Raw genomic sequence first — 13,697 nt, forward strand, 5'->3', positions numbered from 1 at the left:
TAATAGGACACAACGTACCAACACTTCAAGTCTTAACATAAATTTCTGACACTTTGCCAAAAAAAGTTATTGTTCCTTTAAAAATTATTTTTAAATAATAATTCTGATATTATCTAATACTATCTATTATGACTTAAATAATCATTTTGATACTGTCTTATCTTCAAAACAATTATTTCATAAACATCCAAGGTGTATTGCTGTATAACATTTTGTACAACTTTTTGTAATATGATTTTTGTCATTCAATTCTGGTATTTTCTAAAGAAAAAAAAGTTTGCTTAAGATTTCCATAAAACTATTCTAGTTTTGACTTTGACATAATCATACACAACAGAAAAAATTCAAAACCTAAACCCAAACCTGTTAAAACAGATTTTTAATTCGATTCCTGAGGAACAGCCTCTACCACCATATTCTTAAATTAAGACCACAAACCAAATTTAAAAATTTCTTCAGTAAAACAATAAAGGAATTTGAATTTATATAATTAGTAAAGCTGAGAAGAAAAAAAAAAGGTAAGATGAATACAAACTGATCATCATGGCAAAAATGCAAAATACAAAAACAAATACCAACAGAAAAAAAAAAATTTCAAGAAAGACTAGCAACTTACAAAGCAACAATATTATTTATACAATAAGTTTAAAATTAACTCTGGGCCTTTTTCCTTTATTTTAAAGTTACAGATAATGGATTTATCACTATATTTGGAGACCATGTTTTTAGACAAATATCTTTTAGCTTTGTGCATGGAAAGTTCTTAACTGTAAGATTTGCAGAGTAACAACACAGCAAAAGGCAAACCAATAAGACATTTTAGTGTACTTCAAATTAAGATAATGCTTTCTTTTTTTTTTTCCAGCTCATCATAAGGATCTTTAGGATTCTTAAGTTAGTAATTATTCAGAATAAATTAAGAAACACCTAGAAATAATCTAAAGACATTTAAGCATGCTGTTTGTTTCTTCTCTTCCTCTTCACATGCCCCCAAATTAATATAGGGTACACAGACCTTTCTTTGTATACAACTTCATTTAAAATTTCAGAAGCCTCAGAATTATTTGTACTTTATCTTGACATTTCCACTATAATCCTCAAGACAGTAAAATGTGTTAACTTATCGTAACACAGGTGTAGGGCATAGGAAACAGGCAACACTCTGCAATATACCATAAAGACATTTCATCTGACAAAATAAAGCCATGGGAGATGTAGTAGAAGATTACAAGCAACTAAGATGAGAAGATTAAGAACAAAAAGTAGTAATAAAATAAAACAAACATTTAGAGGCAGGCTAAGCATGCAGAACAAGCAAGAGAGAGCGTATGTGAAGAAGAGACAACTTACATGGCTGTTGAGAAGAGAGCTTCTGTGAGTAGACAGACCATCAGACTTTTGCAGTGTCTCAATCGCCATTTCAATCTGATAATAGATGTCATTAAAAAAAAAGGACTCAAGACGAGATAGTAAAAAAGCCTGATCAGAGAAGTTTTGACAGATTGCTTACAGATCAATAGAAATGCCTGCTTTATTTCTGGCTAGGGCATATGTTTCTACTAAAAGGCCTCATTTCAGAGTCCCAGTGAATAGAAAACTCCCCAATCAGGTCAGAAGGGCATTTTTGCTTGCATTTATATTGCAGGATCACAGCCTTTAAGTCCATTTTACCTTCCAACCTGCTCAGGAAATTAAATGAGTAAAATTACTGGTGAGCTGCATTCAAACAAAAATAACCCTGATGGAACAAAAAAGTCATCAATAAAATAAAAATATTTTAAAATCCCTAAACAGAATTTTAAGAAAGGCCTCCATATGTTTTCCCTCCAACTATATCAGAAAGAGATATGCACAGCTTGCAGTTAAGATCTGAATTAGAAACAAAACTTCAGCTCTCTGGAATCACAGAATCAAATCCCAAACACAAATAATCGAACAGGTTTTCCACCATTAGCTTCACTGGGACAGGACATCACCCTTACTGCTGCCAGCACCCTTTGAATATCCCCAGCTGCCAAAGTAAATGGAAAGTCAGGAGTTATACAGACTGCAGGATCCAGCCTTTGGAAAGGCAGATTTGTTCACAATAATTTTGCCTTTAAAAAGGAAAAGAAACCACAGCGCTCCTAAAATACAAAGTAGTATTACTTCAAATGCAAATGTATGAATACTCTCACATCCATTTCCATTCTTTTCCTTTTTAATATCAATGGACATTTTGATCAGTTCAATAACAACAGCATTAAAGAAAGAGAAAAAAAAACAACAAACCAGAACCTAAATGTAATTTAACTGGGAAGCTAGAAGAGCAAAAACAACCATGAAAATGACAAAGATAATGGGATGCACAGTAAGAAAAGGCATGCAATTAATTAGCTACATTTAATGGCCAAAATGAAAGCAATGGAAACCACCACTTGTACTTTTAAAAACACTTATAATTCTCCATCTAGACATTTTAAAATGAGCCCTCCCTGTCCTACTTCAAATATCACAGTCCTATCCATAATTTTAGTGGCATGATTTATCAATATTGGCTGAATTCATTCTTTATATAGCACCAACTGAAAAATACTACAGTTGATACTTGAATTTACTGTAAATATAAAATTAACTTCTCCCTTCTTTACAGGGCAAATGACAAGTATTTTATGGTAACAACTGTGAGGAATTACTTCTTGTTTCTCTTATAACTGTTTCATATCAGCTATAAAAGCCTTTTCATAAAAAACACAATATTAAAAATACTCATTTTCTATGTAAGAAAAGATACTGTTACATGGCAGTAATTTTTTTTTTAATATTCTGATTTCTTCTTGCTTCAGTAGAAAATACTATGAGGTCAAGTATTCAATCACACAGGAAAGATCAAATTTTAAAAGCGTGCTGCATGATAAAAACTACAAGCCTAAAACATCATTATAGTAAGGTCAACTTACTATATAACATAGTCATAAAATTTCCCTACTTAACATAATGCTACAATCAAACAATGAAGACCATACACACATTTAAATCCTAATTCTGAATCTTGGGTTACTTTTTCCACTATAGCACTGAAGTTACACCTCCTGCTGCTGATTCCCACTACTGCACCACTCTCATTTTGCTCCTGCAACTTGTGGTCTTGTTTGTTCAGAGAACCAGTCTATTAAAAAGCAGTAGTAATTGCACTTAAAAAGAAAAGTGTCATTACAGATAACACCCATCCCTCGCTGACATATTGCTTCAATGCTTTTTGGTGCTATGCAATCATAGAATCGTAGAATCTTCATGCTTGGAAAGGACCTTTGAGATCATCGAGTCCAACCATACACACACACACAAAAAAAACCCTACAATCTCTGCCACTAGAGCATGCCCTGAAGTGCCACATCTAGACGTTTCTTAAACACCTCTAGGGATGGTGACTCAACCACCTCCCTGGGCAGGCCGTTCCAGTGCCTGACCACTCTCTCAGTAAAGTAACTCTTCCTAATATCTAACCTAAACCTCCCCTGCCACAGCTTCAGACCATTTCCTCTGGTCCTGTCATTATTCACCTGGGAGAAGAGGCCAACACCCACCTCTCTACAGCCTCCTTTCAGGTAGTTGTAGAGGGCAAGGAGGTCTCCCCTCAGCCTCCTCTTCTCCAAGCTAAACATGCCCAGCTCCCTCAGCCTCTCCTCATATGACCTGGTCTCCAGACCCCTCACCAGCCTGGGAGCTCTCCTCTGGACACGCTCCAGCACCTCAATGTCCCTCTTGTGAACACAGTACTCGAGGTGAGGCCTCACCAGTGCCGAGTACAGAGGCACCATCACTTCCCTGCTCCTGCTGGCCACGCTATTCCTGAGACAAGCCAGAATGCTGCTGGCCTTCTTGGCCACCTGGGCACACTGCTGGCTCATGTTAAGCTGGCCGTCCACCAGCACCCCCAGGTCCTTTTCTGCCAGGCAGCTTTCCAGCCACTCTGCCCCAAGCCTGTAGCGTTGCTTGGGGTTGTTGTGACCGAAATGCAGGACCCGGCACTTGGCCTTATTAAACCTCATACCGTTGGCCTTGGCCCATTGATCCAGCCTGTCCAGGTCCCTCTGTAGAGCCTTCCCACCCTCAAGCAGATCAACACTCCCACCTAGCTTGGTGTCATCTGCAAACTTACTGAGGGTGCACTCACTCCCCTCATCCAGATCATCGATAAAAAACCAAAACTGGCCCCAAAACTGAGCCCTGAGGGACACCACTGGTGACCGGCCACCAAGAGGATTTCACCCCATTAATCACAACTCTCTGGGCACAGCCATCCAGCCAGTTTTTAACCCAGCAAAGAGTACACTTGTCTATGCCATGATTCACCAGCTTCTCCAGGAGAATGCTGTGGGGGACGGTGTCAAATCAATGAGTCAAATCAACTGTCTCTTTTTTATTGTTTTGGGGGTTTTTGTTGCTGGAGTTTCTTTTAGAACTAGATTTCAGCAGTATGGCCATTGAAGACAATGAATCTGTGCTCACTTTTACTGCATAGCATAAGCCAGGCAGTCTTGGTCACCACTAAAACATGTTAATTACTTCATCAAACTCAGAAAGATACATGATCTATACTTAAAATCTGTCTTCATCATATTCTACTAAGGCAAGCTTCTCAAGAGAAATTGTTCTTACTACTAGTTATTTTGTTCATTTTTCTCATCTAAATTTTGATAAAATGAACTTTCAGGCTTTATCTGACAGATACATCTCTCTTTAATGACAGAAACTTTCCTCCTATGTAAGCTGTACAATCACTTCTTACCTATTTTTGAGCATAAAAAGACATTTAATTTGAAGACAGATTTCCTAGACACCAAATCGTTCATGTTGCCCTTTCCAAAAACTTCCAGCTACTTCTTCTTTTCCTCTATTGATGTTCCTCAGGGGCCAGTTCTGGGCCAGTTCTAGGCCAGTTCTGTTCAGTATTTTTATAAATGATCTGCATGCAGAAGTTTAATGCACCATTAGCAAGTTTGCTGATGATACCAAGCTGGGAGGTGCTGTTGACTCTTTCAAGGGATGAGAGGCCTTGCAGAGGGATCTAGATAGATTGGAGCATTGGGCAATGATTAATGGGATGAAATTGAACAAGCTGAAATGCCGGATTCTGCAGCTGAGACAGAGAAATGCCAGGCACAAGTCTGAATTGGGAGAGGAGTGGCTGGAGAGCAGCCCTGCAGAGGGGATCTGGGGGTGCTGGTTGACAGCAGGCTCAGTAGGCACCAGCAGTGTGTCCTGGCAGCCAAGAGAGCAAACTGCATCCTGGGGTGCATCAAACATGGTCAAGAGAAGTGATTGTCCCACCGTTTCAGCATTGGTGCGGCCTCACCTGGAGTACTCTGTGCCGTTCTGGGCCCCCATCACTTCAGAAGGATGTGAAGGTCCTTGAATGCGTCCAGAGGAGGGCAACAAAGCTGGTGAAAGGGCTGAAAGGCATGTCCTATGTGGAGCAGCTGAGGCTTTGTCTAGTTTGGAGAAAAGGAGGCTGAGGGGCGACCTCATTGCTCTCTGCAGCTTCCTGAGGAGGGGGAGAGGGGAGGGAGGTGCCCAGCTCTTCTCCCTGGGATCCAGTGATGGGACACGTGGGAATGGTTCAAAGCTACATCAGTCAGGGGAGGTTCAGACTGGACGTTAGGAAGCATTTCTTTACCGAGAAGGTAGTCAAACACTGTCCCAAGCCTGTCAGTGTTTAAGAGGCATTTGGACAATGCCCTTAACAATGTGCTTTAACTTTTGGTCATCCCTGAAGCGGTCAGGCAGCTGGGATAGCTTATTGCTGTAGGTGCCTTCCAACTGAAATAGTTAATTCTATTCTCTTATTCCAAGCTTTTGAGGTTTCAAGATGATCTCTGTGACACAGAATACCATGTGTATAGGGAGTAACAGCTACCTGAGTAAAAAGTTGTTTATCTGAAGGATCTGTTCCTTCAAGCTTTTAAGTTCTACATTTTGACAAGGGACTTTTACTTAGGTTCTAGAAAAATTGAACGTAATTTCATCTCTATTCAAAATAGCATTTAAGCACATACAGAAATTAATTACATAGGTAATGTAGTGGGTTTTATTATGATATTCTGTGGAAAAAAATAGGAAAATAATTTTAACATTTAAAGTTATATTCTGCATGAATACAAAAAAAGACCGATAGCCTTGCTTTTTTAGCAATAAGCAGTGAGAGATTCCAGGCACAACTAACTACATATACATCTGAAATGCTAAATGACAACAAGAATTACACATTCATTTATTTTAATATGTCAGCAGTCATACATTTCTCCTATTCTTCTCTTAACAAGACTAAAACCATTATTTATTAAAATGTCCTGACTAATAACTGAAATGTACACTATCACTCCCATTGCAACTCCAACTAAACCATGTTAAACATCGCTGGTTTAAAACACGTTTAAAATATGTTAAAACATGTTAAACTACTGGTGGGAATGACAATCAGTTTGTATAGGAACATAAACATAGGCAGACCCTAAATTAGAGCATGATAGCCTATGAAAACTATGATTCTCCTTCAATATACTTTGTTTGCCAACTAAAATACTGCCTTATACTCTGACACAGTTGTTAATGATTAAGGGTATTTCTCTGGGGTTAAAAAATTCGACAGTCTGATCACAGTACTTGCATCCTATAATGTTCACTCTTTATGTGATCTACTGATTTGGACGTTACTAACTGTTCTTGCTAGTTTATGTCTTAGTGTTCATTAACATGTTACTAGATAAACAAATTATGCATAATAGTCTCAGATGCGTATAGCATAGACACAGCAAATACTTATCCCAAACCACTTTGAAAAAAACTGCCTTCCTCTTAGGAAGAAGCAATAGACTTTTTCATGATTTCACTAATTAACTAACGATTCAACTAATTAACACAAAGTATTTATAGTAAGTTGTTCTGAGATGGTCAGGGCATAAAGAAAACAGTCCGCAGAAGTTTAAGCCCTGAGGTTTTGCGATTAATCTGGATATCCTTCAATTTATTTTCTTTACCTGTTTGCACCTGCAGACCGCTCTCCACCAGCAGCGAAGCAGGCAACTTTAGGTGGCATCTTAAAATTCAATACATTGTTCCATCATATTCAAAAAAGATAGCTCCTGTCTCTATCTGCACAGGCATGTTCCATTCACAAGGCCTTTTATCCACTTCCAAAGGTTTGCCCTTTCAGGGATTAAAGGAAGTGAAATTCTAAAGGAGCTTTCATCACATGCTCCATTATGAAGGAACTACTAGTTCATCATATGTGTACAGGAAAGATTAATTTGGTGTAGCAAGGTAAATCCTGGGTACTGGTGACAATTATACTTACCTAAATAAGGCGTATACACATCACAAATAACCTGCAGCTAGAAGATAAATGAACTCAGGGCTTTTCAAAATGTCACACTTTCACTCTTTTAGGATGCCACAAACATGCATTACTTACGGTGGCTTTCAATTCTGTTTCAGGATTTCATATATGTCGTACTGTTTTGTGAAACTTATGTTAGAGGGTTGTGTTAAGCAGAGAAGCTTGCCCAGGAAAAAGAAGCCTGAAAATGAAATAGTATTGACCACACTAAGAGAACTTGGGTTTAGCCTTCACAGCTGGAAGAACTGAATTTAAACAATTTGTATTCCTCGCAACAGACAAAGCTGCAGCAGCACCTGTAAACAGGTTCTATGAAATGGTGTTCAAGAGAATGAAGCAGTACTAGGAATACAGAAAGAAAGATACTTTTTTTTTTAAATCTGTTGGAATGATAGAAATGTAAATATGGGGAAGCAGACCACAAAAAGATGTAAAATAAGTGTGGTATTTTACATATGCTGACCTTAAAAGAATGCTGATAAACCTTAAGCACTTAGAAAAAAGGTGTGGGTTTTTCCCTAAAATTGGATAATTTGTAAATATAACATCCAAATTTAATATACATAACAGATACCGGTCAAAATACCCACTGAAAAGCACACCTCCACTAGTCTGCATGTACATAAGGTATGCATACTGACTAATGAATATAGTATGTTCTCCAGTGATTACAAAAGAATATATATGGAGTCAACATAGGGGTAAAAAAGCACACCCAACAGCCACAGGCTAGAAAAATACAACATGTCTGGATTTTAGGTCAGATTACTTTCTCCTTCACAAATCTTCAAATGAAACATTGCTGACCATGTTCATCTTCCTTGCTAGAAGTTCTCAAACACATGGCCAAACTGACCAATTCACCATCTCTCCCCCTGGATTATCCAGTTAATTGTATACCTCATCTCTATTATATACATCTTCAAACAGATTCTAAACTTTTTCTTTGAGGTCATTTTCTCCATATTTGCTAAAAACACTTAAAGGGAAAAAAAAAAACAAAAAATCCCTTGTCTAGCTGATTATAAGGACTTCTAGAACTTATACATTCCACCTAACACTGAAAATCACATGGAAGCACATCAGAGTTACTCACACCAGGAAAACAGAAATGAGAAACTAAAAAGAAAGTTTAGTTCATATTATTATTAAAACCAAATTGAAAATATTTATGGCAAGACAGCCTTAGAGAGAGAGGCAGAGTAGCCATTTTAGTATAAATGTGTATTTAATCAGAAACAAAAAAATCCAGTCCTTTACAAAGGTGATGCCTTTATGCCATTGATAATCAGACTGTTATGAGAACATCAGTGGCAAGTCATCTTGCACCCAGCTTATGCATTAGGAATTAACAGAAATTCTTCCCACAGATTCAAAGACACCTATTTTTAATATGTTATGATAAAAACAAAAAAACATTGTGTTTCTTACTTTTTCACCAGTAATTGGAATGCTACATTGGAATAAATGGAGTTTTCAACAAGACTACATCTCGATTTTTGATACACAAATACCAGGATAAATATTCAATTGCCAAAATTGGAAACAGCCTATGAGGTGCTACAGGGCTTTTAGGCAGAAAACACAACAAAAGCCAATACTGAACGCTGAAGCCAGACTGTATCAGAAGAGAAACAAGGCGCATAGGCAGGTGAAACCAGAATGCAGACAGGGTAGGTGTGGCAGACCTTGCTAGTGCCAGTCTCCCTTTTCCCCACATTCCTTGTTTTGTGAAAAGGGCACAGTCTCAATTCCAGACATTACAGTGGAGCAGCAAGGCACTCAGAGGCACAGACAAAGACCTAAATTATTTTGGGCAAATTGCTAGACTGAAACCTCTGGAAGAGAGAGGGAGAAGCCATGATGCTCCACAGCTCTGAAGAAGAATCCAAAGCAGGAGGAAAAGTCTTGAAGGCAGAAGTTCATAAAGGTACAAGATCCACATATCCTCTAAACTTCCCACCCCTCCAGTTAATTCATACAACGTAAGTGGTCTTTTAGCAGTAGCAGTGATTAACCATTCTTAGGAGTCATTTAAAAGAGGAAAAAAAATATTATCTGCCTTCTTGTATTTGGAAATGGATGCCTTTTTTCACAAAAGATGTCACTGTGCTCAGTGGAAGAAGTCATAAATAAGTGTCTTGCCTCTATAGGTCAGACAAAGTGATCAAACAATCCTTTGTAGTATAAAAACCTGTGCATCTTTGATTTGATCAGAAATAGTTTGTTTTATGCTAAGAAGGATCCACCTAAATAAAAATTACCAGAAAAGTTGGGGAATAGAGGAAGAAAAAAATCCTCTACCAAGAAAGAAAATAATAAAGAAAAACTCATCTCAAACCATTCTCCAAATAATAACCCCTCCACCTTTAATGGACCATTTCAACATTTGTTACTTTTTCTTCTTAAAAGTATTACAGTACTTCCACTAAAATTATATTATTGGGATATGTAATTTATACTGGTCATTCTTACTTCCTTTTGTTGTTGTTTTTCTCCCTCCACTAATTACGACATATTTTGGGTAGGTACCATCCTTCCTTTCAAGTTAAGAGCAAATTTTCCACACTTTGCATACTACCAGAAATAATAACTTGTGGTGATACATTACATCCGTATTAATTTTGCTTTTATTTTCATGCACATCTAGATTTGCAATGAAATAGGATAAATTTCTGCAACAGTATGAGTGGAGACCTCCTATGGTTGGTGATGACTGATGAATGACAACTGTAATTGCAGATCTGTCATAAAGCTTGTTAGAAAACAAAACTAATACATGGGAGCCTCTCACTGGCTGACAAGCATAACAACACACTTATTACTAGAAACTATATGTATTTTTTAACCTTATGATATTAGGAAATAGATTGATTAGACAATCCAATAATCCTGTTTTATCACAAGAACAGTCCTTAAGACATTTACGTATGAAAAAAAAAAAAATCGGAAGGCAATTTAGATTTCATTATTATCACAGCAATCTAATTTTCTAGTTAGTCTCTTAAATATAGCTGCCCCTTCTTTAATGATAGCTGCCAATAAACCAAACAGACAACTCTTTCATACAGGTTTCAACATTTTGTTGAAATTGTTTTCAATATTTTAAACAAGACATCCAGCTAGGGTAATTCACTTCTTGTTCAATGCAATCACAATTTATTCTTGACCAATCCATGCATATTCACATACAAAAGGTCATTTTGGAAAGCTGTTTATCTACCGAATATTTTATATAGAAGGTCTTATAATCTGAATGCCTTTTTGTTTTAGTGAAAAAGATCCTTTTTAGTTGGTAGAGAAGTAGGCCAGCAAAGGATATAATGTGAAGAAGCAATGAAATCAATGGAAATAAAATGAGTACAGAAAATGCTAACAAATGCTCTTCATGCATACTAACATAAACCACTACTGTATATATGTTGGAATAGTTTTCATAGTACATAATTCTTAATATTTTGGCTACAAAAACACTGCTATTGCCTGCTATAGCTTAAGCAGGACAGCTTTCTTGTATGAATGTTTGACAGAAAAATGAATGAAATGTTACAAGCAAAAGATTAGGTCTTTATTAAACCTGAAGCAGAACTCAGAAGTACATTAAACCATAAATAAAATAAAGTGAAGACAGACTTAAAGCAAAAAGCCTCTGAGTCTCTTCTATTGAATTCTGTATAAACCAAATAGCATACCTGGTGAAAAGTAAATAAAACTTAAAAATCTAATTCATCTAAGACACAGTTAATAAAATGGACTTCTTTTATACATCAGATTTTTAACCTGAAACTGTTTTGTTTGTTTCTTTTAACTTAAGCTAAATGTATCAGAAATAGATAACATCACTAATACAATTAATTTGATTGTTGCAGAAGGTAATGATTTGATCAGTGATTTGTGATCAACAAAACAAGTTATCAGTGAAAAAAGTAAACAGAACTAGTACCTCTATGGCGAAAGTAAAGAGAGCTTGTTATGACCACATATGTTAGTAAGTAAATTCTATATAATTTGTCTATATACTTTGTCTCCATATGAAAAATCTCCAAACTAATTCAAAATTTGGAAATATTTTCTGAGTATTATACTAGCAAACCAGCCTGGATACATGTTATTTTGATGACTTCAATAAATTCTCTATACAAAGACGAAAAAAGTTATGATGGTAAAGATTAAATGAGGATCACAAGTGAAACAAGCTCTACCTATCTAAGGTGCAATCCAAATGAAATATTACATTGCTCTACTTTGCATAGTTTAATTATGCCCTCTAGTAAAATTAAAATAGATTTTGTGCTTTAAAATTACAGTTTAAGCTGAATGTTTGTGTTTCAATTGACTCTTGAACATTTCAGCTGAACCATACACACCAAGAGCCTAAAATTATAAAATCTAAAATCACGTTGTGTCCCACTTCTTAGCAAGAAATGTACTTCTAATATATTCTAATATCTCACACTTACAGAACGATACTACACAAAATAAATAGCACCTTAAAAAACAAAGGAAACTATTTTAGTGTTAATAATGCAATTTAATAATTGTCATTTAACTAGCAGTATTTTTTTCTCTTCTTAAAGGCTAGACGATACAGCAGTATAGAAGTTACTTGGAGCAACTAAACCAGGCTGCTTTATTGACATGTGAAGCCAGAGAAAGACGTTACTGAAGGTATGAACTTTAGATTTTGTTAAATTTTGGCAAATTTTACTTCTAATTGAGGCAAAAAAATCAAAACGCTTTTTACTTTGCAAAATACAGCATGGAGTTTTGATATCATTCAAATAATTCTAGGATATAAAACTTCAAAGTAAGTCTACTATTCTTTATTTGCGTCTACTGGATGCACTTAATCCTCATTTGATTCCACATTCAGTTAAGCATTTCCACTGACTGAATTCCGCTGTCAGTGAATAAAACAAAACTTACAGCATGACATGCAAAACACAAAAATGCGTTTGTTCTTATTTCACTAAGGAGAAAATTAGCATGATCTCTGAAAGAGGCAATATTTGTACTTCATTGTAAAACAATTTAAAACAACTAAGAAAACATAGGAATATCAGTGCCATTGAAGTATCTAAAGAAACATTACTTTTCAAATTTCTTTCCATCTAGAAGACCTATTCCTTACTTAGGCCTATAGAAAACTAATTGTTTTGCCTGTGCTTGGTGATCACAAAGTCAGGTGAAAAGCTCCATGAAATATCTTCCAAATAAGTAAAATGAAAGAGCACTTTAAAGGAAAAAAGAAAATAGTCAATTTAAAGTCTTGATTTTAATTAAATTAATCTGGAAGAGGAATGTTCCTTTTTTCAGAAACAGTTTTTCTACTAAAGTCACGTAAAATAAAGGCAAATGTTAATATACATTCTTTCTTCTTTTGTAATTAAAATATAAAATTCTCTGTTGCTATCTGAAAGCTACTACTATGTTACTGATATTTATACTGTTCATGAATTATGACTCTTTTGAATTTTTATTCTCAGAAAATAATGCTACACAGTTTTTGGAATAAATACTAATTTTTTACATTGTTACAAAAATTTTCTATTTATCCATACCAACCCCCTTAAAAATTATGTTTTCTCTCCTTTACTGTATTTTTCAACTATTCCTACTCTATGTTTCACAATTCTCATCCCTGTTATTTCCAAATCTTTATATCCAGACAAGAATACCCAGAAGAATTAGGCAGAAGTATTCACTGAGGCTATGCAGAAAAGCTAAACTAGGTATAAACCCATTTTCCTAATTGAAATAAAGGCTGACTGAGTAAGCTCTTAAGGGAAAGTTCTGTGTTTAAGAGCCCACAATTATTATCTATAACAATTGTAAAGTATGTATCTTCCCATAGCATTGTAAGACACTTCCACAATGAGCTTTTAATCTGGCATAGGCTTTGGAGACATACCACAGATAAGTAAGAAAAAAATCTTAAAAGCTAGTAACCTCAGTATTCTGAACAATTTGAAATATTTTGAAATAAGCTACCAAACCTACACTCATATTGAGCAAACAAACAGAACAAACGCAGGGAAGTTAAAGATCTGTAACTTACATTATTTAACATTTACGTCTAACATAGTTATACTTAAAAACACTGTGTTTTTTTTCAGAAAAAAATACAAAATGTTGAAGGAGGCTGGTTTAGTTCCCAACCTGACAAATATTAAGCTCAGACAAACTATTATGTAAGCATTCCCTAATATTACTTGAATGCAAAAATTTAACCTATGAAATGTAATTATTTGCAGGCTGTCAAGGGAAAGGTCTACCTTCATGTTTAAGTTTTCACAGAATTCTTACTCCTGTATCTTAC

The 13,697-nt window shown here is 35.7% G+C and overlaps 1 protein-coding gene across 6 annotated transcripts in view; it reads right to left on the reverse strand.

The window, feature by feature from the left end:
* The window catches only part of RFX3 (regulatory factor X3), a 141,133-nt gene that overhangs the window by 35,294 nt on the left and 92,142 nt on the right, over positions 1-13,697 (reverse strand). For 4 of the 6 annotated variants that reach the window (XM_074569763.1, XM_074569759.1, XM_074569760.1 and 1 more), the window contains one exon: positions 1,351-1,425. The exons of the other annotated variants lie outside the window; for them this stretch is intronic. In XM_074569763.1, the coding sequence (XP_074425864.1) occupies positions 1,351-1,425 (75 nt within the window). The remainder of the gene's footprint in view (positions 1-1,350; positions 1,426-13,697) is intronic. 6 annotated transcript variants of the gene reach the window in all.

This window comes from Larus michahellis, chromosome Z (genome assembly GCF_964199755.1).
Source record: "Larus michahellis chromosome Z, bLarMic1.1, whole genome shotgun sequence".
In the NCBI taxonomy this organism is placed as follows: Eukaryota; Metazoa; Chordata; class Aves; order Charadriiformes; family Laridae; genus Larus; species Larus michahellis.